The 27133-nt window shown below is 38.4% G+C and overlaps 6 protein-coding genes and 1 non-coding gene across 7 annotated transcripts; 4 read left to right on the top strand and 3 right to left on the bottom strand.

Annotated features, from left to right (window-relative positions):
• Positions 1-1211: 1211 nt before the first annotated feature.
• On the top strand, positions 1212-3890 carry LOC110755028 (GDSL esterase/lipase At1g28590). The gene is made up of 5 exons (XM_021956175.2): positions 1212-1500; positions 1594-1827; positions 2788-2936; positions 3032-3308; positions 3413-3890. The coding sequence occupies exons 1-5, from the start codon at positions 1248-1250 to the stop codon at positions 3643-3645; spliced, it is 1146 nt and encodes a 381-aa protein (XP_021811867.1). The 5' UTR covers positions 1212-1247; the 3' UTR covers positions 3646-3890.
• Positions 3891-5562: 1672 nt separating this feature from the next.
• Positions 5563-7482, top strand: LOC110754669 (GDSL esterase/lipase At5g45910). The gene is made up of 5 exons (XM_021955770.2): positions 5563-5851; positions 6064-6285; positions 6370-6518; positions 6733-7009; positions 7120-7482. Exons 1-5 carry the CDS (start codon positions 5617-5619, stop codon positions 7323-7325), a joined length of 1089 nt encoding a protein of 362 aa, XP_021811462.1. The 5' UTR covers positions 5563-5616; the 3' UTR covers positions 7326-7482.
• Positions 7483-8167: 685 nt separating this feature from the next.
• TRNAA-AGC (transfer RNA alanine (anticodon AGC)) lies at positions 8168-8240 on the bottom strand. Its single transcript has one exon. It is a non-coding gene; the product is annotated as a tRNA-Ala (tRNA).
• A 756-nt stretch (positions 8241-8996) lies between these two features.
• On the bottom strand, positions 8997-10863 carry DSEL (alpha/beta-Hydrolases superfamily protein). Its single transcript, XM_021956375.2, has 2 exons — positions 9941-10863; positions 8997-9837 (listed from the first exon to the last, which is right to left on the bottom strand). The coding sequence occupies exons 1-2, from the start codon at positions 10616-10618 to the stop codon at positions 9220-9222; spliced, it is 1296 nt and encodes a 431-aa protein (XP_021812067.2). The 5' UTR covers positions 10619-10863; the 3' UTR covers positions 8997-9219.
• Positions 10864-14685: 3822 nt separating this feature from the next.
• LOC110755152 (Tetratricopeptide repeat (TPR)-like superfamily protein) lies at positions 14686-18277 on the top strand. The gene is made up of 6 exons (XM_021956328.2): positions 14686-16025; positions 16276-16407; positions 16508-16689; positions 16775-16886; positions 17602-17736; positions 17826-18277. Exons 1-6 carry the CDS (start codon positions 14889-14891, stop codon positions 17952-17954), a joined length of 1827 nt encoding a protein of 608 aa, XP_021812020.2. The 5' UTR covers positions 14686-14888; the 3' UTR covers positions 17955-18277.
• Positions 18278-18829: 552 nt separating this feature from the next.
• LOC110755181 (50S ribosomal protein L34) lies at positions 18830-21275 on the top strand. Its single transcript, XM_088251886.1, has 5 exons — positions 18830-19213; positions 19374-19450; positions 19762-19873; positions 20719-20888; positions 21030-21275. The coding sequence occupies exons 1-4, from the start codon at positions 18948-18950 to the stop codon at positions 20846-20848; spliced, it is 585 nt and encodes a 194-aa protein (XP_088108012.1). The 5' UTR covers positions 18830-18947; the 3' UTR covers positions 20849-20888; positions 21030-21275.
• Positions 21276-21481: 206 nt separating this feature from the next.
• On the bottom strand, positions 21482-24995 carry TBL37 (TRICHOME BIREFRINGENCE-LIKE 37). The gene is made up of 5 exons (XM_021956346.2): positions 24480-24995; positions 24223-24385; positions 22506-22681; positions 22212-22370; positions 21482-22128 (listed from the first exon to the last, which is right to left on the bottom strand). The coding sequence occupies exons 1-5, from the start codon at positions 24782-24784 to the stop codon at positions 21837-21839; spliced, it is 1095 nt and encodes a 364-aa protein (XP_021812038.2). The 5' UTR covers positions 24785-24995; the 3' UTR covers positions 21482-21836.
• Between the last annotated feature and the right edge of the window lie 2138 nt (positions 24996-27133).

Genomic DNA, 27133 nt, shown 5'->3' with positions numbered 1-27133 from the left:
AATAATATTATTTATAAATCAACATGAGATTCAAGTTTAAAACTCATTCCAAATTCTATAAATACCTACCTATTTATTAAATATTCCACTAAAATCAAATTTTAAGCAAAATTAGAATTTTTTTTAAGTTAAAGCGTTCAGAAAAATAAATTACAAAGCTATAAACAAAAATCAACTTAAGAAAAATTAACCACAACAGAAAAATAGAGTTAAACTATTCTTAAACAATTTAATAAAGCTACGAACTCAAATTTTGAGTCTGCAAGGTTGGAGGAAAAAACATTTTGAGTCCGGGCAATACATGAATAGTTGTATTTTAGAGGGTGAAAATTTGAGTTTAACTCCAATATGGTTGGAGATGGCCTTAGAGCTCCTATGAACTAAATTAGAGCATTTATGTCCCAAATATAAGAGCATCCATGTCCTAAATCAAAGTCTCCCATTTTAGTTCGCTTGCTCACGGTATTAGTTGAAAAACACACAACTTCGGACATTCCTAGTTGCTTTTAAAACGCCTATGAACTAAATTAGAGCATTTATGTCCCAAACATATAAGAGCATCCATGTCCTAAATAAAAGTCTCCAAGCAGTGTAGATTCTCAATGCACAAAATTAGAGCCAACCACCAAATTAATTAGAGTCTCCAAACATTAAATTAGAGCATCCAAGAATCATAGACATCGGTTTGGTTTGATTTCAGATCGAAAACCAATAAAAAATATATATGCTTAGGGGTTTGACCAGGTTTTCGGTGTGTATGCCCAACCCTAGTTGGTGTAATGAATCCTGTTTTCGCACACTAGATTAGGCATATTTGAAGTGTTAAAGTTGCAGAGTTTGGAAATGCTGAAAATACGATAAAACTTTTTGATTCATGTCTCATTGCAGGATTTATCAGGTGAACTCCAAAAGCATGATGTGGAGGAGGAAGGCCATACAATTACAACTCATCAGCACAATGTGGTTCTGCACAGGCTTTGTTAAAAGGAAATTACACCATTCCCCCAATTAGTACCTACTACCTAGTGTGTGACCTCTACCAACCGGTCTACACAAATGGCAAAGATTTCCAGTGAATTTATTTTCCCCATATTATCTACACATATCCTGTGTAGATTCTGCTTATGGCACACTCTACCTAACATTCTGAAAAGAAGTAGTTCGACTTTAGTTCAAGTATTTTGGATGTGTATAAAATTGAACACACACACATACACACCATATCAGAGAGAGAGAGAGAGAGAGAGATGAGTTCAATGGGGTGCTCTTTTCAGGCATACTTGATGAACCTCATTCTCGTATCAGTTGTCATCATCCCGCATGTGCTTGGTTGCTTCAATTCGGTCATCAGCTTTGGAGATTCACTTACTGATACAGGCAACTTATACAACAGCTCCCCTAACAAATCTCTCCACTTCTTCCAACCGCCATATGGGGAGACCTACTTTCATCATCCCACGGGACGGTGCTCGGATGGTCGTTTAGTCATAGACTTCATTGGTACGTACGCATATATCCACTTATATGTATATCTATATATATCTGAATTTTTTTTCATCAACTTCTCATTTAACTTTCACTTCATTTTTGCAGCTCAGTTTCTGGGGCTTCCACTAGTACCACCTTTTCTTCAAAGCCCGAACAGTAATCAAAGTATCCAAAACTTTGAAGCGGGTGTGAATTTTGCAGTAATAGGAGCCACGGGGCTCGATGCATCCTTTCTTGCAACAATGGACATTCATAGTCCAAGTACCAACAACTCTCTAAGAATTCAAATGGGGTGGTTCAAACAAATATTGCTGCCATCTTTATGCAACACATCTTTAGGTAATTATATCACTACGGAAAAAAGTAGTCATTTGCGGTAATTTTTTTCCGGGGGACACCAAATACCCTCGGAAAAAATACCATTTTCAAGAGCAAAACACCCTCCATCATCAATAATGCAACAATATGCTTACTATTTTCAACACCCAAAATGCCCTTGGATAAGGGTTCTCTCGCCATCGAAAATATCTAATTTCTGATGGGAAATATTTGTGCCACATTTGTTTGCAATGAAACTTGCACGTGTCAGTAATTGTTGTGTTTGCCGAGGGCATCTTCACGTTTTCAGAAATTATAGCTTATTTTCGAGGGCAAAAAATGATCGTCGGTAGTAAATTTTCTATTTTTTAGGGTAATTAGTTGTTAAAAGTGATTATGTACTTCCGTGGGCAATTATTAGTTCACGCAAAAGGGTGTCTATTTGTGAGGGTGTATATATAATTGCCGTCGGAAATGGATATCTATTACTGATGGCATGTATTTGCTCTCAGAAAAAAGTTTAATGCTACATTTTTTCACCATAGATTTTTTTTATTATTAATTTACAAAAATCTAATATTGTTGTTGTTGTTAATATGATTATTAATATTATGATCACCATGATGTTATATGTTTTTACTTTCCTTTATGTTTTTTTAAGTACTTTCCTTTATGTTAATAGTGTTCCTTTGCAATACATTTGTGAATAGGCATTCCTAAACTAAAGTAATATATGGGCATACTTCGTTTTCTCATTTTTGTCTTACGTACCCTTCCTTGAAATTGTTTCCTGTCCACTTGTATATTTGTGGTTGGCTACACTTTGGACCACCGCCAAAACTATATATGACAACTTTAGTAGTTGGACTTGGTGGACCTGAATGTAAAGCTTTTTAATTAATTTCTATATATATAAACTTTAATAATTTTCATCTTGGTCGATCGATCAGTTGTTTAATTTTTATTTCTGATTAATTACAGACTGCAAGAAATTCCTTTCAACTTCTCTAATTCTAATGGGATCGATTGGATGCAACGATTACAACGATGGATTGCTTGGAGGAAAAAGTATAGAACTGGTTCGATCATATTTACCATTAGTGATAGAAGCAATTGCTTCAGCCATCAATGTAAGACTTGGGGAATCATAATTGCTACTTGCTAAGGTAGTCTTTTTTTTCTGTCTGCAATATTGGCTATGAACTTACGGCTGCATGGTTTGCAGGAGTTAATCGAGCTCGGGGCAGCAACAATTATGGTACCAGGCAACAATCCAATTGGTTGCTTTCCTGCTTATCTATCAAAATTTGAGAGTTCAGATAAAAACCAATATGACCCTTCAACTGGCTGCCTAAAATGGTTAAACGAGTTTGCTCAGTACCACAATGAGCAGCTTCAGATAGAACTAAGTCGGATTCGAAGGCTTCATCCTCAGGTCACTATCATTTATGCAGACTATTACAATGCCCTGCTGCAATTATATCAATCTCCACACCAGTTTGGTACTTCTTCTTCAACCCCTTTAATATTTCTATATCTACCTATTTCACAATTTATGATAATTAAAATATATGTGTAATAATAATAATAATAATAATAATTCCAGGATTTACTGGGGAGACTAGCAAAGCATGCTGTGGAGGAGGAGGGCCATACAACTTCAACTCATCCGTACTATGTGGGGATGCAGGGGCAACGGCTTGTGAGAACCCTTCACAGTATATCAACTGGGATGGCACGCACTCTACTGAAGCAGCATACAGGTTGATGACCAAGGATTTACTACAAGGAAATTACACCTTTCCACGCCTTGCTTCCTTGTGTGTTTCACAAATGTGACTGAGTGACAGGAGAAATACTTGTGTGCAACGGACTCGGACTTGAGACACAGTTACTAATAGCTAGCTAATGAAGAAGTCCTATTTATTTTTGGTTTTACCATTTAATATTTCAAATAATAAGCTTTTTGACTAGCACACTAGTGTTCTTAAGTTCGAACCTTCATGGTGTTGAAGCTGTTAAGTCTTCTAGCGTTTTAGGATTTGTTTTAAGTACTGGTGAATAATTCTTATTTTTGAGGGACACGTTTGTTTGTTGCATTAGTTGTTTTAAGTAATGGTGAATTATATCCCTATTCTTGAGCCACAGAGGCGGATCCACCATGGGGTCAATGGGGTCAGACGACCCCATGGCAGATCTGGAGTTTAGTGTTAGGGACTGGTTTTTGCCCTTGGAAGCCATGGAAATGACCCCATGGAGAAGAAGAAGCTTCGGTGGCTGGGGTTCTTTTCAGTTTTTTTATTTTTAAAAACTGCCTTGCAAAACGACGTCGTTTTGGGCAATGCAATTTTTTTAAAAAGACCTAGCCAAAACGACGTCGTTTTGGTCTAGGACTTTTATAAAAAAAAATAAAAAACGGGCTGCAACTTCTTAATTAACAGCAAACAGACCCGAAAACAGACCCTCCAAACTCCAAATTTTCATATTTCTCCTCCCTAACCCCAATCTCCCCAAGACCTCTACCACCATCTCCTCCCTTGCCACCGCCACCAAGGGTGCTAGCTGCCGTTCACCACCATCCATTCCCGTTGCCGCCACTATTTTTGTGAAAGTTTACAATTCAATTCAAGTAAGTTCTAATTTCTAAACCCTAAGCCTCAATTCAAATAAATGAAACCTCGTCGTGGACAATTGTAACTTGTAATATTATTTTTGACATTAATTATGAGTGAAAGTACTATCGTTTCATTTTCAATATTTTTTTCATCTTAAAAAATTATTTGGTAGTTTACACTATGACCCCATGAGTGGTCATTCCTGCATCCGCCACTGTTGAGCCATCTTTGTTTCTCACCAATCGTGACAAATTTGGTTGACTCCAATTGCTACAAAAGCACAGTGGGGCCCTTAGCATATCTAATAAACATTTTTTTTTGTCCATGATATCCAATCAACTTTAGTCAATTACTTACATTTTATTACTTTTATTTGTTGGAATATTTTATTACTTTTTGATAGGGTTGGGCATTTATACCCAAAACTCGACAAACCGGTCAAATTGGATTGGTTTTGGCGGTTTGGTTTAGTTTTTCAATTAAAAAGTCAAAAATCGGAAAAACAACTGGCCGAACCGGCATTGAACTAGTCAGTTTAATTTATCTGAAGCAGCGAAAAATCGACCGAACCAGCCTCCTTTATTTTAATAAATTATATATATATAAAAGTAACCTTTTCCACATGGCAGCTTCACCCTAGTCAAAACTAAAAGTCTACGATGGCCTTCGCACACACACCAGATTCATCCTAACCCTGACCCCACCTTCGTCTTCTCTTTTCTCTAATCGTCGCCGTCGTCATCTCTTTCTTCTCTATGGCTATTTGCGATCTTTGTTCCTCCTCTATTCTCTGGCTGCCTCTCTCTCTCTCTCTCTCTTCGTCGTCGTCGTCGTCGTCTTCTTCTCCGCCGAAACCCCACCGCACCGGATCGAAACTCCAAGATTCTTTGCTCCCAATGTAACCAAAAAAAAGAGGTGTCCCTTTAAGTTTAGTTGAAAGGTAGTTGTCCTTGATTGTGGAAACTTGTGGTCTTGCTCACTAGGACCACCATCACTAGTATTTATTTCAATCAGTTTATTGGGTAAAGACCAATATCTAGTTGAAAGATGCCCAAAATATTTAAAGCTCAACTAAACAGCTAAACCGCGACGTAAAATTACAAATAAGTACATAGCCTATGCTAAAAGTTATTTAACCAATAATATGTAATGAAACACAAACAAAAACCATATCCCTCTTCCATTACTTTACAGAATGAAGCTGTTTATTCTTCTAGCATCTCTATGCCTGACTTTGAGCACAGTCTCCTCAAGTCTTCAACCATACGAGGCAATTTTCAACTTCGGTGACTCCCTTAGTGACACCGGAAATTTCCTCCTCTCTGGTGCCCTTGCATTCCCAGTCATCGGAAAGCTCCCTTATGGAGAAACCTTTTTTCGAAGTGCAACCGGCCGGTGCTCCGATGGACGACTTGTAGTTGATTTCATTGGTAAGCCCCTCCTCCTCCCCTTCTTCTCTCTTTTTTTATACAATGGATAATTTAAAACCATTCTAAATTAATCTAGTTTACGAGAAGGAAATTAAAAGTGTAAGAGGGCGAGCTCACTGTCCTAACCCACATCATCTGTAATATATAAATATACATTAATTTGATTAATTTGGCATGTGATGTGAATTAAATGAACTTTGATAATGTTGTAGCTGAGGCATTTGGGTTGCCACATTTGCCACCCTACCTGGCACTAAGCAAAGGCCAAGATGTGAAGCATGGAGTGAACTTTGCTGTTGCTGGAGCCACCGCGCTTGACCCACAATTCTTCTACCAAAGAAAAATCGGATCCGTTATGTGGACAAACGATTCCTTGAGCACTCAGCTTGGTTGGTTCAAGAAACTTAAGCCCTCACTTTGCACCACCAAACAAGGTGATCACAAAGTCTAGAGATCAAACTAACCCACAAACCTAGTTTCTTAACTTAATTCACATTTTTAATTTGATTTTTCCACAGAGTGTGACAACTACTTCAAAAAGGCTCTGTTTCTGGTGGGGGAGATAGGTGGAAACGATTACAACTATGCCTTCTTTGTTGGTGGAAACATTAAACAGCTCAAGGCTTCTGTCCCATTTGTTGTTGAAGCAATTACTCAGGCCACCAGTGTATGTATATATATATATATATACACAAATATTACTTAAATAATAAGTTTTTGTATTTTTATATACAAGCGATAGTCTAAATTAATCTAATTTAGAGAAAGGAGACTCGAACTTGATATTGTATGGAGGCTGGTCCAACTCGCCTAATCTATGTCTGCAGTTAAATAATAGTAATTTTACACCAAAATGTTCACATAATAAATTACTGTGGCAGGCATTGATAGAGGAAGGAGCAGTGGAGTTGGTGGTGCCTGGAAACTTGCCGATTGGGTGCTCTGCTGTGTATCTGACTCTGTTTCGAAGCCCCAACGAAGCTGTTTATGATAAACGAAATGGGTGTTTGAAGGCGTTCAATGGTTTCTCTAAGTACCACAACAGTGAGCTCAAGCGTGCCCTAGGGGCACTTAGACTAAAATACCCTCATGCAAGGATTATATATGCTGACTACTATGGTGCAGCCATGCCTTTTTACCATGCCCCTCAGCATTATGGCAAGTTTTATAAATTGAAACTTCCGTTTCCTCTGCATTTCATTTATAAATTATGGTCAACTGGGCTAACTCACGTATGCTAAAATTATAGTATTATTTATTTTTTTTAGGGTTCAAAAGTGGGACATTAAGGGCTTGTTGTGGAGGGGGAGGGCCATACAACTTCAATAATTCAGCAAGGTGTGGGCACATTGGATCAACAGCCTGTAAAGATCCATCTTCCTATGCAAACTGGGATGGAATTCACTTAACAGAAGCAGCTTATGGGTACATTGCCAAGGGCTTGATCCATGGCCGTTTTACCACACCCCTCTAGGCTCTAGTTTTGTAATACATTAGCTACACTTTGCCTTTGTCTTACAATTGGTTCCTTTTATAGATTGCCATTGTTGGCGTGTGTGGGCGCCGCGCGCGTGTGTAATATATTACCATGAAGAAATAAGTTTACCATTTTGTTCAAAATATATGCTTAAGATCTTACTTGTGAAGCAAACAAGGTGACAATGGCCATCCGAAAGTACAATTCAAACTGTGATCTGTTTTGTTTCAATTTTACTTTGTACAGAGACTGGCAACTATTACTTCAGAAAGGCAAGGGTTTCTCGTGGGGGAGGTAGGCATGGAAGATAAGATGATTTGATTACGCCTTCTTTTCCTGGTGTGTAGAGCATTAAACAGCTAAGAGATTTCGCACCCCCCTAGTTGTTGAAGCAATTACTAAGACCACCAATGTATGCTAACATCAATCATATTCATGGCATGAGGCAGTTAATACTCGTAACGTCAAAATATGATGACATCGTATTTGTTATTTATTGCATGGGGTCTAGTGGCCAGAAACATAATAATAATATGCTCAAGAAAGGAGGTTAGGCTTCAGGCAGTCAACTGGTGAGAAACCAATGCTCAACTCAAGAAAGGAGGTTAGGCTTCCGGCAGTCAACTGGTGAGAAACCAGTGCTCAACTCAAGAAAGGAGGTTAGGCTTCCGGCAGTCAACTGGTGAGAAACCAATGCTCAACTCAAGAAAGGAGGTTAGGCTTCCGACAGTCAACTGTGCTCAACTCAAGAAAGGAGGTTAGGCTTGGTTCCGCGAACGACAGGATTTTAGAGATGTCGTTCAGTCTAGCCCAACAAAGAAAAATAAAAAAGATAAGGGTGGAGATGCGGGGTATCGATCCCCGTACCTCTCGCATGCTAAGCGAGCGCTCTACCATCTGAGCTACATCCCCTTTGTTGTTCAGGGCTTCGGATATATTTTATATAACCACTACTAAATTGAGTGTTTCAAAGAAGTAGTGTTTGTGCCCTCTGTATATTATTATATTCCAACAACTACACAAACCAACGGTGTCTGCTAGCTTTTGTTTCAACCTTATTGTTTGTGTAATTTATCATTTAATATACATCACAGTAAATAAATAAAAAAATTAAGTTTAGTTGGAATGTAGCTGTCCCCGAATCCAGTTGAAAAAACTTGTGGTCTTCTTGATGATATATCATGATTTTGAAATTCACACATGATATGAGTCATACTAGCACTGGCACGTGCCTCCAACACACAAACAAATTATTCACTAAAGACAACACGAACTAAGCCCCAAATTTCCAACTTCACCTTCAACAATATTATTAACCATGACCAAGGTTCGTCAAGTCTCCATTTCATATAGATAAACTTATGCTCCTTTATAGATAGCACGACATTAATAAGACGTGAGATTCTTCGATAAGTATTTTATATTAAGGATTAATTGGTTACATATTTCTAATATCGATGTATTTTGTATATTAAATTTACCAACACATTTAATGAATATAATCCGACAATCGAAATTAAAAATATATAATAAATTCTTAACTTAAATACTTATTGGAGAACCTCCCCTAATAAGATTATAGAAACAAATTGGATATGGTTGTAGCTTAGGTATTTGGGCTAGCACTATGAGGTTGTAAATTAGGCTTTGTGTTGATATATGGGCAGGTTTTGGACAAAATAATTACCAAATTTAGGTTTTTCATGCAACTCAACCCAAATTTCAACATACAGACTTTTCACTTTTCCTTTCTTACAAGTATCGCACAACTGAAACACGACTGATGCATAATAATTCAACCTAAAACCTATGGACAGAACCACAAAAACAGAAATCATCTTCTAAATACATGATCAAACGTAACCCAACGAAAGAAGAAAAACAATCAAGATTAAAAATCAGCATCATCATCATCCTCATGATCCCTCAGCACCCAAGAACCATCGTCCAGCTGGGTCATGCACTTGTCCTTCTCACACCGCCAAGACGCCGGTATAAGATACTCCTCCTTCAAAGCATCAGCACTCTTATTCACCAGGGCTATGTCACGCTTAACTTCCAACTTGAACCCTCCTTTGCTCCCTTGTGTTCCTGCAACTCCATGCAAGTACCCTTCCAAGTTATGCCAACTTGCCACCCCTCCAGGGCTCTTCAGGTACTTGGATTTTCGAGTGTCGATGGCCAGCTCTTCTCCCACGTTCGAGTAACCCACTAGAATTGGGTAGTTGGGGACAACATCTAAAGCATTACGAACGCGTAAGGCTCGAACATCTTTGTGCCTGGAGAAGACCTTCTCAAAGTTTGAGTCTCCAACTCGAGGGCTGGCAAAGACAATGGCTGTTACTGGACAGGCTTTGTTTGGTTGCTCCTTTGGCCTGTTTACGCCATTGGCAACAATGTCAACTGCGTTCAGTGTGGCAATTGCTGCACCCAAACTGTGCCCTGTTATTGTGATGCTAATTTCCTCATCCTTGAATTGCTCTACTAGTCTCCTAACTTCTTCAATAACCTGGATATATAAATGTAAAACGTCAGAAAACATTACATTTGCATGTAACGTTCTTTTGTCAAGTCTTGCATGTTATGTTAATAGACTGTCAATATGATTATACCTGATATCTGGCACTGGTTTTGTTGAAAGGCGAACGAGAATCATCTGAAGTATAGATGGAGTACCAACCTTCATGCACCTTAGGATCACCGTCCTCACCAAGTATTTTTGAGGCAGAAACCAAATTAAATTGCAAGTCATTAACCCACTCCAATGACTGCACAGTGCCTCTCCAAGCAATCACAATGTCCCTCCTGCCTAACGCAGCCTTCCCTTCATCTGTTGCCACAGCAACGTACCCCATCCAATTTGATTCCTTGCACCAAGACTCTCTTGATAGAGACTTAATGAGAAAGGCCTCAGGGACTTGAATTTGTGAGGTTGCATACACAAATTTGGTCACATTGTACTTAAAAGCATTGCCTTTCTCTAAACCAACTCTAGAGAAAAAATTCTTTCTGGCATATCTGCTGCTTCCAGCATACTTTGATGCCTTCTCTGTGTTGAAGGCATCATAAGTAGCTTGAGCCATTTCTCCGTAGTGAATTATGTAGCGACGGAGATCAATGTCAAGAGGATCCAACAGGCCCTTCCAGTTGTTCTGGCCACTTAGATGCCTCCATTTTTTGGCTATGCTATGACTGCTATCCATTTTTTTCTTCAAACCAAACATCCTCGTGATGAGGACGAGTCTTGTTGCCTTCTTTATACAGACTCCGTGAAAAACTCTAGAATGCATTTAGAAACAAAAGATATTCAATGCATCACCTTGACTTTCGTAGCTTACTTCCTCCCTGTGAAATCATGGCTGGAAGAAAACATTGTGATTGGTGACAGCAATTTAGAAGTTTTGAAATCTTAGACAAATTGAGACGCTAATGTTTGATCCGTGTGGCCAGAGATTGGTCTCGTAGTCTCATAGTCTAAAAGGAATGAGGAAAACAAGTTCAACCCAAGAATAGGAAACTTTGAAGTAAATTCTGTTAATTTTGTTGCTGCAAGCAAAGTGATTGCATATCTTGGACATTAGGCATATGCCAAATCCGATGAAATCCCATTTCTCTAAGGCAGGTTAGATTCCCCTATTCTTGGCTTGGAAAGTACAAGCAATGAAGCAAAATCAGCTTACTCCTCCACAGATAATTTGGTGGTTGGCAACTTTATTAAGTTCAAAACTTTGTCTTCATGTAGTTCTAAAATTGAAGCATATCTTTTGCCAATGTATGCGGCATGGGATGGGCTAAAACTCCTTTAAGATGGTTTTCTGCAGGCTTTTTCTTAACGGTTGGTCCACTTAACAATTGACAACAAGAAGGAGATGGATCATCTTTTTTTTGTTACAAAAAGAGAGAAGATGGTGATGGCCTTTGCGTTTGCTTTTGCTATAAGGAAAACATATATCTTTGGTATAAGTATGATGTTGGCAAGTTAAACAAGGCAAGCCTCGTACATTTTGGATATATATATATATATATATATATATATATATATATACATATTGGATGATATATAAGAAGAAGAATAAGCATGATGTAACCAAGAGTAAAGCTACTCTTATCACATTTGTATACCACATTCTCATACCACCTTATGTGGCAGATGAAGTTGACAGCCACATTAATTAAAAAGTGTTAATAAATCATAAATAAATAAAATGTTAAATTAATTTTAATTGATGTGGCTGTCCACCTCATCTGCCACATAAGATGGTATTGGAATATGGTATACAAATCTAGTAAGAGTAGAATTATTCCATAACCAATGGCGTACGTCCTGGGAATAGATAATTAAGTTGGCAGCTTTCTACTAAAAAGCCTTAGCTTTTGACTCTTCACTTTGCAATGTCCCCATACCTAGATTTGGACAAGCTTATGGTACGTAATGTACTCACTCACATCTTATAATAAAGGCAATGGATGGCGAAATCAACACTATGGCCCCCAAAGGTATATACATTGTTAAAGCCCATTGGGTTGAATCGCAATTTTAGACACTATGTTTTCTTTTACTTTCTTCAATAACGTAAAAACTAAGTGTTACTAGACTAAATCATCGATTTATTGTGTAAACTAAGTGTCATTAGACTAAATGATCGTTGCGTTTTGTGTTTTTTTTTCTCTTGGATCATGGTTTTTAACATGATACATGGACTAATTATCATGGGTTTTCAATCTTATGCAAGACTAAGGAGATCAAGATAAGATTGAGGGATGAAAGTTTGGGCCTGTAATTCAAACAGTGACCCAACTCATCCGAAACCATCACCAAGTTGGTAATTTCCAAATTCAACATTTAAAAATAATAACGGTGGTGACTGGTGATGCTCTCCGTCGGATCTCACTAGTTTTTTTTGTTTTTTGTTTCGTAGTTAAGGAAGAGGGAGTATTCGAACCGGAGACTACTCTCTGACTCAGGTAAAGACCCCATTGGCCAGTTCTCACTAGTTTTACTTGGACCAGTTCAGAGAACAGAGTCCTTTTAACTTTTTTCTCGTTTCTTTTGGAAGGAGGGAGGGGGGTGGTGACCTTTTTGAACTCAAATCTTATTACGGGGATATTATTCTCCTGCACATAATACAGACATACATACATAATATGGTTACCATCAGAAAGAAATGGTCAAGTCCCACCACCAACGTCCTATCCCATCACACCCCGTGACCAGCTTCCATCTTCACGAGACTTGTGTCCCTTTGCGACAAATCATCTCTATGTATATTTGCCGTACCCAATCAGTTTCTCATGTTTCAAGCTTTCTCTCTTCTAATTTATAATTTATACCCATGATTTTATGGTAACCTAGTGAAAGTTTTGTTCAACAATGTAAAATCCCACGTCAAAAAATTAACTAAATAAATTACATCATATAATAAGTAGCACTGAGAGCTTTTGTGATAAAACTTATCGCTTACTGAACTTTATAAATATCAGACTGCAGCCTATGACTTCATTTGACGCTGGTCGTTGACCAAGTCTTTTCTTGATGCATTCAATTGAATCTGGAGATCCCAACTCCCAAGCAACTATAAGCCTGCCTTTTCAATTAACCAATTAATTGGTCACTAAGTAAGTAGTCTGGTTAATTGTGAAATTACTTTTGATCTTCGAATTCACAAAATGTATTTCCCTCAACTTCACTTTCATTAAGATTATTAAATTTAGATGAATTCGAGAAGATGCAGATGCATTATTAATTGGTGCTTCGTTGGCTTTTGCAACGTCTTCCTTATCTTGATGGGAAACTGTTAAGATGATTAAATTTGAAGCATATGCTTGTGCTTGGAGGACCACTTTGGATCACGTTACATTTACTCCCGGGGATTGTTACATTACTTTCACATATGCTTTCCTACACTAACCGCTCCTCACATTTATTTTTCTCATTCACAATACAATATATAGATTTCCAATTCTTCTCTTCTTCAAACAAGCTAGCGGTGCCACCCCATAATTCATGTGAGATAATATCCAAATTGAAGTTTTGGATATTTTTTTTTTCTTTTACAAATTTGACGCTCTTATAAATTATTATGAATATTTTTTTAATTTAAAATTGTATCTATATATAATTTTGGCCTAGATATTTGTACTTTAAGCTGAACTATAATTAGTCACACGCATACTCAAATGCAAATTGAACAGAAATGGGTAAGCAAGGCAAGGATATTGACTAGCTACAAATCCCCTTATTGGTCGGGATAGCAAAATAATTTTATCCTCCTGTTTCATGAAAGTCTTTCTTCTTTATACAAGAAAAACATAGTTACAATGAGAATAACACTATTTTGTAATCCTCAACCAATAATATTATGTCATTTAGAAGTGTTATCACATACGTCATAACACCATTTCATGGAAGTCTTTCTCCCTTTATACGCATTCTCATGTCATCCTCAAAGCAGCTGTACAGCTACCAACAAAATCCCACAGCTACCAATTCAAATGAACATGGACATCCTCTCTCTCTCTCTCTCTAATAATATAGCAAAAATATGGTGAGGAAATTACGAAAAGAAGGGGGACGAATTTCCCAATTCAACACTCAGCACAAAAATAAAGGAGTCTCAAGATTGCAGAGATTCTTACATACAAACGGGAAGGGAATGTTATTCCTGTATCTGAGTGCTCGTGATGAGAGATGTAAATATACAATGATATATATATATATTTCCGATTACACAAGATAATCTTTCCTCAAATTATGATTTATATTTTCCAACACTTGAGCCTTTGAAGGTAAGACAAGTGATCAGTTTAGAGAGTAATGTTCAGGGGAGATTAATAATATTAATGATGTAGGTTTTACTATGATTAACAACAAGCTGTTACATTAATTAAGACTAATTATAATTCAACACCTGCCAAAGACCTACATTGACTTCTCACGGCAAACAAACCAGTCAAAGCACAACAAACTCAAGCGAGATCTCGCGATATTATGGCGACAAATAGTGTACCAAGCCGACCGTTAGAATGACCTTTCTAGTTTCCAAAACTTCCCACTCTTTCTAAATCAATTTCATTACACTCTCACCATCCTTCAACTAAAGCCCCAAAGCCATATCACCCACCGCCCTAATCCCACGCGCCCCCAATAACTCATCAGATTTTTCAAAATCTTACCCACCAAATCCCTCTTCGCGCGTGGACTACTGCTTCGTCAAATTTTTTTCTAAAAAAAATTGGATCCGAAAAAAGAAGACCGTTCCTCGGTAACGGCGCCTTCTGCTTTTTTCCCTCTATCTTTAATTAATTTATCTATAAATTAAACTACTTATTTGTTTGTTTTTTTTCAATTATTATTTAATTTCAGTCGCAAACTTCTAGCTCGACAGAGAGAGCTTCACTCACTTTCTCCAACACAGAGACAGACGCACACAGACAGGGACGTCTTTGTAAGCCTTCGCTCTATAGAGGATTGCAAACAAGAGGACTTGAGAATCACAGACCCCAAATCCCAGAGGAGAGAGAGAAACCCCGAGGTTAGTGAGAGAGAGATAGAGTTTTGCAATGGTAGCTGGGAAGGTGAGGGCGGCAATGGGGCTGCAAAAATCACCATCAAATGCGAAACCGGAGACTCCTTCGAAGTCGCCGTCGCCGTCGGTAAGCTCCGGTAAGGTCTCTCAGAAGACGGTGTTCTCGCGCTCATTTGGCGTGTACTTTCCACGCTCCTCAGCACAGGTCCAGCCTAAGCCACCGGACGTGACGGAGCTTCTCCGCCTGGTCGAAGAGCTCCGGGAGCGAGAGTCGAGGTTGAAGACGGAGCTTCTCGAGAACAAGCTCTTGAGAGAGTCCGTCGCCATTGTCCCTGTTTTGGAAAACGAGATCCTCAACAAGAGCGAAGACATTGAGCGAGCTTCGAAGCAAATGGAGGCCTTGGAGGCCGAGAACGAGAGGTTGAGAAATCAGGTGGAGGAAGTGAAGTTGATGTTAGAGGAAGAGAGGAGGGAGAGCGAGAAAAAAGTGAAGGCAATGGAGGCTGAGATTTCGGAGTTGAAGAAAACGGCGTCGGATCGTAGCAAAGCGGAGATAAACTTGGAGAGCGACGAGCTTTCATCGTCGCAGAGATTCCAGGGGCTCATGGAGGTCACCGGAAGGTCCAATCTCATAAAAAACTTAAAGAAGGGAGTCAAATGCGCGGACGTTCATGCAAATCAGGAGAGTCAGAAGCTCGAGCGCTCAGATTCGAAGAGGGAGGAAGCAGAAATGGAGAGACCGAGACACTCGAGGTGTAACTCTGAGGAACTCGCCGAGTCGACTCTGTCTACTATCAGATCTCGCATTCCTAGGGTTCCTAAACCGCCTCCAAGACCATCCACATCCAACGGCGAAAACAAGGCCTCAACAGAACAAGCGGTTACATTTCCACCACCTCCGCCACCGCCAACGAGCCAGGCGAAGTCGGTACCTCCACCGCCACCACCGCCGTCAAGAGCGGCGCCGCCTCCGCCTCCCCCTCCTCCTAAAGGGAGAAGGCCGGCCCCTGCGAAGGTGAGGCGAGTGCCGGAGGTTGTGGAGTTTTACCACTCTCTGATGAGAAGAGACTCTCGCAGAGACTCCGGCAGTGGAGGCTCCGACGTGCCGGCAACCGCAAATGCCCGTGACATGATCGGCGAGATCGAGAACCGTTCGGCCTATTTGCTCGCGGTAAGTTCCGGCATCGTGTTTGCTTATGAAAATTACGACTTTGCCACTGGCTTTTTGGTAGTGTCAGTTGTCAGTGACAAGTGGCCGTCCTATTTGTCTTTATTGATATTATTATTTGCTTGTTCGACAAGACAGTACGTAGATTCGAATGAAATTGCTTTTGTTTAAATAAAAAAAGGTGTAATTCTGGTGAAAGTAAAGTGACAATTTTGTATTTGTCGATGAAAATGATGTGTTTCTGTATCTACAGATAAAAACGGATGTAGAAACGCAAGGAGATTTCATAAGGTTTTTGATAAAGGAAGTTGAGAACGCAGCGTTTACAGACATCAAGGATGTGGTGCCTTTTGTCAAATGGCTGGACGATGAGCTCTCATATTTGGTACCATTCTATTTTCCAATTCAACAAATTATGACATGATTTATTTTGAATTTCACAAAATCTCTAATTGGGGATTGACTTTGATTTTCTTTTCGTTTAGGTGGATGAAAGAGCTGTGCTGAAGCACTTCGACTGGCCAGAGCAGAAAGCCGATGCTCTGCGCGAGGCTGCATTTGGGTACTGTGATCTCAAGAAGCTTGAAACCGAGGCCTCGTCGTTTCCCGACGATTCTCGCCAGCCCTGTGGTCCAACCCTCAAGAAGATGCAGGCTTTGCTAGAAAAGTAAGCGACTTTTCAGTCGTCTCTTTGCAAACTAATGCCATAATTTATTCCAGTGTTGTAACGTTGTTGGGATAATTTGGAACAGATTGGAGCATGGTGTTTACAATCTTTCACGGATCAGAGAATCCGCCACTCAAAGATACAAGGTTTTCCAAATCCCTACCAATTGGATGCTCGATACTGAATTTGTAAGCCAGGTAATTCATTCCACAAAGCCCATCTTTTTTTTATTGGTTATGGATTTTAGGTGGGTACCTTTTAATAAATCTCAGACGTGTAAGATAATTGAGAAATATTTTTGACACGGTCTACCATGTAATCTAGCGTAGTAGGGGTCACAAGATGAAGAAAGTATAGCTAAGATTTCCTCTCATTTTCTATTCCCACGCCTGCATGCGCACATGTGAATTCCCAGATTTCTGATATACAATATGTTTTGTCTTCTTCAACTTTTCATTTCGGAGTTTATACAAGTAGGGAAGCAAGTAAGATTCTATGTTGACTTTATATTTATAGGTGTAAAGAAGCAAATAAGACTCTCTCTCTCACCCATTTTCTACATATAATATGTTTTGTCTGGAGACTGTCCCCTGACCATTGAATTGAATTGGATTATATTGGATTGAATTAGTAGAATAATTGAACTGCAGCCAACTTCAATACAATTAATTAATAAAATTACTACAGTATATTGCTAGTGGTAGGTAGTATCCTAAGTTCATGATATCTGAATTACAAATCTTTTTCTTTTCCGGTTGTTCTAACTTTTGCAGCATAAATGTTGTGTTAATGGGGATGCAAAATTGTTTAAGGCTCTTAAATCCAGAAGGATGTAATTTATAGCACCAACAATGCTAGTTAGTTAGCTTGTTATTGTACTGACCATAGTGTATGTACATGAAAAATTCATAGATCAAGCTGGCATCCGTGAAATTGGCAATGAAGTATATGAAAAGAGTCTCTGCTGAGCTTGAAATAGTAGGAGGTGGCCCCGAAGAAGAAGAGCTGATAGTTCAAGGTGTTCGATTTGCCTTCCGTGTACATCAGGTAAAAATACTCATCACTTCAACAGCATCCTTTTACCGTGTCCAGACATTTCACATTCTTTCGAGTAGTGACGTGATTATTTGCTGCAGTTTGCCGGGGGTTTCGATGCAGAAACGATGAGAGCATTCCAGGTGTTGAGAGATAAAGTCAGGTCATGCCATGTACAATGCCAAAACCAGCAACAGCAAAAAATTGTATGCAGGTCTACACCATGCTAACAATCATCCATCTGTAGCAAGCTCAGCTTCAGAAAATTGCTCTGAGGGTTTTTGTTGTAAAGGAAGGACAGAAACATTGTGTTTGTGAATACAATGGCGGTAGCGCCATATGCGCCTACATTCATAATTTTATTCATATTATTATTACTCATCTTCTACGCCTGCTCGGATAGATTTTGGGTATCGATTTTAATGTTCCTACCCAGAACTAACATGTATAATATAGCTTGTAAAAGAATCTAGTATGTATGCTGTATGCTACAACTTCGTGACTCTCTCCTTCAATCAAGAATAAGATCAACCTTACTTTTCTCATCACGTTATCAATCTTTGTCGTATTGGTTGAAAGGTTTGCATCATATCATCAAGTAACAAGAAGCTTAAGGTTATAAGTTTGCGTTCCAAAATGCCCCCTAAAGACCAATTAGTCTTTCTCGGTTTCAAATTTCAAGTTCATTCACTTGTCAAGATTAGTATAATTTAGGTCTAGTATCTTTGATACTTTCTTACTGAAAATATGTAGGGATATTTACATATTTAATGTAACCAATTCAATAATTTCTTTTCAAAGTTCGTTCATGCCAGTTGTGTGGTGTACTTATCAATTAATCTTTGGTCAAGTGGTAGTTGTCCTTGTTAGATTGAATGAGGTCTCAGATTGCAACAACAATATAATTTATGATGATTTTGATACCTAATTGTTGCTAGCCCTATTATGATTCGAACACTATACATCGTGTGCACTGGAAGTTACTTTTAATTATTTGAGCTACAAGCCTATTGTATAAAAAAGAGAAAATGCTTTTTTTTAATTATATATATATTTTTACATTTGGTAAAATGTTCACCTTATTATTATTGGATAATCTATCCTGCTTGAAAGAAGAAAAAAAAAGAAAAAGTAAAACAAAGAAAGGGCCGGCTTTGTACGTTGAGAGAGGCGGTGCTAATCATGTCGGGGCGACGAAAATTAGTTTGCTCTGGGCAAAGAAGATGACGGCCTGCTTGTTTCTAAATCTGCCACTTTCTTCTTCATCTGCTGCGTTTATTTATCATACTAATAAGAATTACCCATCACTAGCTTCACACCTACTTCTCACTCTAACCCCAAACCAGTCCTCTCTTCGAGCCTCTCTGTTCTCACGCCAAATCAAAGCCTCATCAGCTTCCATGGAAGCCCAGCAAAGTGAGACCGGCGTCTCAACCCCACCTATGAAGCTCCTGTTCGTGGAGATGGGCGTGGGCTATGACCAACATGGGTCAGCTTCCTTTGCCCCTTTGACTCTCTTCTCGCTCTTTTTGCCACATTTGATGATTGCCCATTTGAGAATTTCATGCGTTGAAGTATAAAAAATTTGAGCTTTTAATTAAAGGAAGTAGCTTGGTAAATATGAAGTTTGATGAAATTTTGTGTTATAGCCAAGACGTTACCGCTGCAGCAATGCGGGCTTGCAGAGATGCCATCTCCTCTAATTCAATCCCTGCGTTTCGAAGAGGTAATATGATCATATGCCTTTTTAAATTTTAGTGGCAAGACAACTAAATTATTAGCATACTGGCTGTTTCTTTTATGCTGTATTTGCGAGCCTAAATACTGTTGAATGTTGTTTTGTGAATACATGTTATGTGTTGGTAAATGGTTAGAGCATTGTGGTTTTGGCAAATTAGGGTTGATGCTATAAGTTACCTTATGTGATGATTTACTTTGTTACATTATCTTGTGTTGGATTATGGTAGTCGCATTAGGAGGATTGTTATGGAGTTTGTTTCATTAGTACTTAGTAATCATAAAGTTCAACTACTGCAGGGTCAATACCTGGTGTTACATTTGAGGAGATGAAACTAGAGATCAAGCTGGGTGTGCCTCGTTTACTCCAACCGTCACTGGATGTCGAAAGGGTCAAATCAGTCTTTCCTTAGTGAGTATCTGCACTTTATGAATCTGGATGTGTGAACTTTCATTCGCTGAAACTTTACCCTATCTCTTCTACTAAGTTGTGCACTGCCAAATTCATTGACAATTTGGCAGCATTCACGGGTAACCATATATTTCGCTTTTATAGAATCAATCAATCTTACCGGTGTTTACCACTGTGCCTGTTAGTGAAATCAAATGTTTGAAGTTTTAAGTGGCTATAATCATTTTGCATTAAGACCTTTGCTGGTGCTAATCCTTGTTCAACAGGAATTATATCAAGGAGCTTTGAAATGGCTCTACTAGTTTAGCATGATGGAGAATTAGTATGGTTAACTTTCTTCCTTGGAAGAAGCTATGAAATCTATTTCAATACTGTCCAGTAGGATTATTCCCCTCCAAAGGTGGGAAACTTCTCTTTAATATCCAACTTCTACTCCAATTCGCATTGAGCATAGCTTACAGACTAGATTAAGGGATGTGCCCAAGTGCTCATTGGTTGTGAACTTTGACTTGGTCTAGTCACGGCATGTACATTTCTGCTTGCAAAAACTTGAATTGTTAATAACTTGTGAGTGCTTCTTGACAACTTCCTAAGAATGCACTGAGCTAGCAAACCAATTGTTTGGGTTTATCCACTGTAACTTGAGTTGTTAATAACTTGTGAGTGCTTCTTGACAACTTCCTAAGAATGCACTGAGCGAGCAAACCAATTGTTTGGGTTTATCCACTGTGTAGATATGCAAATGCTCTCTTTTACAATGCAATGCAATGATGTTGAAACCACAGTCCACACATTCTTTTTTGACATTGTTTTTGCCTTATCTTCCCCCTAAAACTTAATTGCAGTGGAAAAATTGTGAAAGTTGAAGTTGTGGATGGCGGACTGATATGCTCAAGTGGTGTGTGCGTGGAAGAAATGGGAGATAAGAATGACGACTGTTATATAGTGAATGCAGCAGTCTACATTGGTTACTAGCTTCTTCTTTCCTCCAATCCCCCACCAGAGTGGTTTTAAGGTTTGTTTTCACTTTTCTTTTCCACATAAGATGCAGATAGTTTATTTTTGTTTTTTCCCTACCTGCACCGGGATTTTGTTTATTCTGTGGTGAATTGCCATTCAACTGATAGCCGAAGTTCAATATCTCTTATTGTTGCAGAACCCTCTTAGGAGGACCATGGCTGGTGCTTCCCAGTCTTCAACAGTGAGAGGAATGCCTGCGTCCATCATCGTATCTTTGAATTTTTTTAAAAAAAAACCAAGAGCTGTCTGCCTAACATCTTTTGTGGCTGATGATTATTTTGACAATCATGGTGTCTCTATATGCTTGGTCTTCTATGCTTATTGAATAATTGGAATCCAGCATAAATTTCTAATGATATTAACCATCATAATTTGCTTGTCATCTCGTTTCATTCTGTTTTCTGATCTCCATTAGAAACATAGTTACCTATCTTCTTATAAAAAAGAAAAGAAAAATGTTTAACTCTCTTGAAATCACTTGAGCCTTTGGCTGAAATTGCGGACCAATAATATAATGCTAGCTGTTGATCTTATATCATTATTGGAAGCATCTTCACACATTCAAGAGCTTAAAAGAAAAGACCAATATTGACCACAATGCTGGAAATCTCCACATGTACATTTCTTTAATTAGATCACAGAGCAAATTAACAAGAAAGTTCGAACTAGCCAATGACTTTAAGTTACTCTAAGACGAGTGTTTTTGCTTTCTGTAATCACACATACACTCTCACTTAAATCTCCATCTCTTCTCTGTCTATCTACGAACTCCAAACCATTTTTCTGGTCAATTAAACCAATCAATTTACAACTGATTTTGGCACCTTATTGTTGTTTACCAATCGAAGTGAATCTGAAATTCTAAACCTCCTGACTATGCAAGCAATCTATAGAAACAAAGGAAACTAAAATGGTTACTACTGTTTCTCAGTATGGTTGACCTTCACATGATGAGAGCTGCATATAGGAGTTGGTTCCAAGTATCCGGCAACCCAGGTAGGCACCAGTGGCTGCAGTCGTTGCCGGAGTGGTCGCCGCTATAAGTTGAGGGATGAGCATCTTTTCTTAATTGCGAGAGTGTCGTAATGTCGAGCAAGTAAACCGGATTCTTAATCGTGCTTAACACCTTATTTACAACAGCATAAGCTGGAGGTGGCCCTCCTGGGTATGTTGCTCCAGATAGAGGTCCAAGTTCTCCATAGCAACTCTTCTTCGGAGAATTCCATTCCTTACCCCTGGTTCAATGCAACAATGAGGTTGTTAATTATAAGTCACACAGATTAGTGTGATCAAATCTACCACTTTGATTTACACTTACTGATAATGGGTTGGAGAAATCCCTTGGAAGAAGACTTTGGTCTTTGAAGGATCAACATTTGAGTCAACCCATTTAGCCCATGTGGAGAGCCCTTTATAAAATGCTGTCAAACGATCCATATCTTTGTACAAGTTTGTCCCATCCCGAACATAGTCCCATCTGCACAACAAACCCGTCCAAAAACGGAAGTCATAATACATCAACGGTAATTCACGATTATGCACACTAGAGAAGACAGCCTAGCATTCCTCAATTGAAAAATTGAAAAGAAAAGATCAAGGGTTGGAATCGTACGGCTGAGATTTGCCTGTATGGGTCCACCAATGCCAGGAATTGAAGATCAACACGTCCATGTCTTTCCATGAATTTCCAGCGTTGATGGAGCCCAGGTTTAACACACGGCCAACGTTTTCTCTGACTATATCTACAAGGTATGGTGTGCGGAACATAAACAAAGTCACTCCATAGTCCTGCGTATAACATAACCCATCTTCCTTTTAGATTCAATCAACAAGACCTCCAAATAATATGGCAACAATGAAATGGCTGGTAGTATGCAAAAAGCACTGTTGCCAAAAGCACTTATTGTCTACATCATTATATATTTTCCAGAGGATATCATCACAAAGAAACTAAATAAATACTACAAGCAACCACATGCATGCTTTAAATTTAGTTTATGAGCAATTATTTTGAATAAATTTTGATAAAATGCAAAATTCAACATGGAGCCACTTTGTGAATTGAATTATTGTAACCCCCCATTACAGGACAAATGACTGAAGAAGGCGGCCCACAAATGATTACAAGAGACTACAGGTTAGCTGATTGCTGATCACAGCCTGTAAACGTTCATGGCTTTAAAAGATCTACGTGGAAACTAATAATGTGAGACATGAACAAAAATAAATAAACAAATTGAAGCCTTATATGATTTCTCTTTTTCTTTTTTGGGTAAGACCAGCCTCATCTTTCTGACTTTCTATTTGCCAAGTCAATTAAAGTGTAAGGTGAGCCGAGGGGTCTAGCACAGTGGAAAAAGACCTTGACTTGTAGTCTCAAGTTCAAATTTTTATGAAATTTTGGTTGTGCGTGCGTGTGAGAAACACCTCCTTCCCAGTAATTTAGAGTAGCGATCGATTGGTAAGATGAGCTATGAATTTTGGCTATGATGACTAATTGGTTAAGTTCATGAAGATCATATAAGCTTTCACCCATACTTTTCTAAGCTAGACATCACCAACATGGTAGGCTTTCAAAATAAATGTTTTCTTCTTTGGAATTTCTCCCACCAGAAAAAGGAAGACAATAAATGAATAAAATCTCAAGAGGGAACATGAATATTTATACCTGCAGTTTCTAATTAGCTGCTTTGATTGATTTCTGCATATTTTTCTTTTTCTTTACCAACTACTAAACAAAAGGCAAAAAAGAGTATGGAATAACTTAAAGAGGGAAAAAAATAGGACAAAGTTTGGCTTTAAAATTTATTTATTTTTCTCATTCCCCACCAACCCCACAACTGGAACCTTCTGCTAAGAGACATCATTTTTTAACACAATGATGGGTTTATGATTTACATTTTACTAGCTCCAGGCTTTCCTTCCAGTATAAAAAAAGCAATGTAAACTAATTAAATCAACAAATGATTGAAGCAACTATCAACATTTATTATATAGTTTGCAAGTTTGGCATAACTTAACAGAAAATCAAATTTGCCAGAAAATAGAGTAATATAACAGTGGAGAACAGCATAGTATGGAGGACTTGAACTTCCAAAAACTTTATAAAAAGAGCAGAACATGTTGGGGAAAGAGACAAAAGGGAACAAGATAAAATATAATATAAGGTAAGAAAATAATTACGAAGAGACAGACAAATATGCAGACAGTCATGCAGTGAGAGAAACGGAATTTTGAAAAAAAAGAAGAAAAAAAAAGCCAGTCTGACCCTGTTTTTCTCTCTCTTCTCTCTCTCTCTCTCTCTCTCTCTCTCTCTCTCTCTCACTCACCTGAAAGTTCACAGAATAGCCCTTTTTGAAGGTGGTCTTGGCATTAGGCACCGACGCATGGATCATACAAGACAACGATTCCCACATGTTGAGACTCAGTGAGTCACCCACAAACATTATCTTCTTCCCCTTCCATCTCCTCAGAAAATCCAACCCATCAAACCTTTTACAGTAAACAATTAATTAGTTTACTAATTATAAATTAAGCAAGACACATTTTATAATTAAATGTAGCATTATAGCATATGATAGGGTACCTGGGCAAGTCACAAGAGTCAGGCTTCCAAGCGTACTTGAGGAACTGCTTATCTGGTCTGCCATACTTGATGCAGTCAAACTCAGGATCTATGAAGGGACAGCTGGAAGAATCATAGAGGGGGTAAGAAGAAGCATCGAAAGCCCAATTGCCTTGGAACAGATTGCAGCCAGTCGCTTGCTTTCTTTGTCTGGAAATTCTGGTGCCATGTCCATGTCCATGTGCTGCAGAGCTTGCTTCATCTGAAAACAAGACCAGAACTTGAAGAGCCACAAGGCATGACAGAGCTTGGAGCATAAAACCCATTTTGGATTTTACACATGCATTCACGAGCTGTGAAGAAGAAGAGTGTGAGACAAAGATGTATGTGGTATGTGGGTTTTTATAGTATTTCTCTAGCTTTGAAATATTAGGAATTTAGGAAGGAGAGGTTTGGCTTCGGCGGTTCACATGGTTTTGTTTGAGCCAGAGGATATGAAGATTTAATTGATATAAATATATTTTTTTCTGATGTGAGTTGGGAAAACTTGGAAGGATTAGGAAATAGTGCAATTGGGAATTATTATTATTATTATTTCAAGAAAAGAGAAAAAGTTTCTCTTACATTCCCATAGGTCTGCATGTCACGGACTCACAGCATAAAAACCAGTGTTGTGCTGTTCGTACTCTCAAATTGCAATTTGACATCACATGGTAAAATTATATATTTCAATTGTCAATGTACACGTATGATGCATCTATTATACATACGCTTTTTCCAATACATAAAATAGACAGACGCATCTGATCTGATGTGCCTGCTGCTGTTATGTCCATTTTACAAATAATACAAAAATAGCACCTTAATAATACATAATAAAAACAAAGATTTCTAGATGAAGATATTTAGGCGTGTGGGAGTGGGAGTTCTTCTGGAATGGCTAAAAACATTTAGTGACAATTAAAAGCGCTTCTGATAGCGTTTGATTGAAAAACTTATAAGTGTTTCTAGGTCACAAAAGTGTTTTTTCAAGTACTTCTTAAGGAATCACTTAAATTTTCAATAATTTTTTTTACTTTCTTATGATAGAAGCACTTTTAAGAAAATGCTTATGAACAGAAGTGATTTCTACATAAACATTCCCAAACGAGCCACTCTTTGGTGGGAGAACAAGTGACTAAAACAAACCATTAAATTAAAAGTTCTTTTTTGCCAACTATTGTAGCCTTATTTTTCCTTTTTTTTTTTTTTTTTTTTTTTTTTTTTTTTTTGTGGGTGAAAACCAAGGTATCCCCCGCACGATTGCGGGGACTAACCCTCGAGGTACTGTCGGGCGCAAAGCGGGGACCTCTCCCAACAAAGTCTGCTCTATTCGCAAGCGCATGGGATCGAACCCAGGACCTCTTGTTTAAAGGATCCAAGCCCCTTCCACTTGGACCAACTCCTGTTGGTTTATTTTTCCTTCTTTGGTTGTAGGCAAAAATACAATTCAGTTTGAACCATGGAACTGAACCCGTGGTATGACTTTTCCCTTTCTGGTTATACTGCGGACAATATTCCATGAAATTGAAAGAAAACAAATTTAACACAAGTTAAAAAATCAGGAAAAGTGCTTCTGATGCCAAATTATGTGGCGCTCTCTTCTGAGCTTAAGATTGTATTCTGTGTCTGTGTGGTTCATGTGTCAATGAGATAAGACTTCTTTCATGCAAAAATAAAAATCTATAAAGGATTGGCAAAGCCATCTGCTACACTGAAACCACAAGAAATAAAAAATAATTCATAACCAGAACATTGAAAATTTTGAAACCTAACAAGGGAGTGAACCAAAAGGGTGGGTTCCACAGGCTTTTCTAGTCACTTTCCTTTCATTGTAGTGGGTTTGATTTACTATTTTGGACATTTCATCTAACTTTGTCCCCAAACCCCAAAGATTTAGAAAACTAAAAACCCCAAAGTAAAAAATGTCAGGCTGGTCTTCCCAGTCAGGCCCACCACCACACTTTTCTTCTGAGTTTCTTTAGGGCCAGAGTTCAAAACATTCTGCTCTCAGAGAGGCTTAGTCCCATTCCTCAAGTTGGGCCCACCTTGGGTTAGTCCCATGACTCCCTCTCCAAACTGAGTTCTCAAGCTATTGCATGAGGTAGGTAAAAAGTCCATGCTGGAATGGTTAGTAATGGAATCTCTGTTGAAGGTTACCAAAAGCAGTCTTCATTTAGGTGCTTTAAGTTAACCACCGGAAGCGTTTTGCACATTTGGTAAGTGCTTTTGCAAAAGCTCTATCTAAACCTCCATTTTAGAGTGTTTGAAAAGCTAAAAGTCTTCATTCGTTGAACCATCACTCAAATAAATAATGACCCCCTAAACTATTTTTGGAGTTTTCTTGGTAAGGTAGCTGCTGTTGAAGGGTTTCTATCTTTCTTTCTTCGGATATTTTTAACAACCCTGTCTTGTTTCCAGTTGATGGGAATCTTCATATTTTAAAATGAGTGAAGGAACAAACACTAAAGATGATATGATGATGATGAAAGAGTTGGTCATGGTGATGTCCTGATCTTTTTGCCGACATTAAAATGAGTTTATAAGTGAAATCCTCTTAACGTTATCATGAGGAGCAATAGTGACCAATAGTGACCAATAGCACTAACAAATGCCATTACATTCCCTTCAACACA

This window comes from Prunus avium, chromosome 4 (genome assembly GCF_965620075.1).
Source record: "Prunus avium chromosome 4, drPruAviu1.hap1.1, whole genome shotgun sequence".
Taxonomy (NCBI): domain Eukaryota; kingdom Viridiplantae; phylum Streptophyta; class Magnoliopsida; order Rosales; family Rosaceae; genus Prunus; species Prunus avium.
This window is presented reverse-complemented; position numbering and strand designations above follow the sequence as displayed.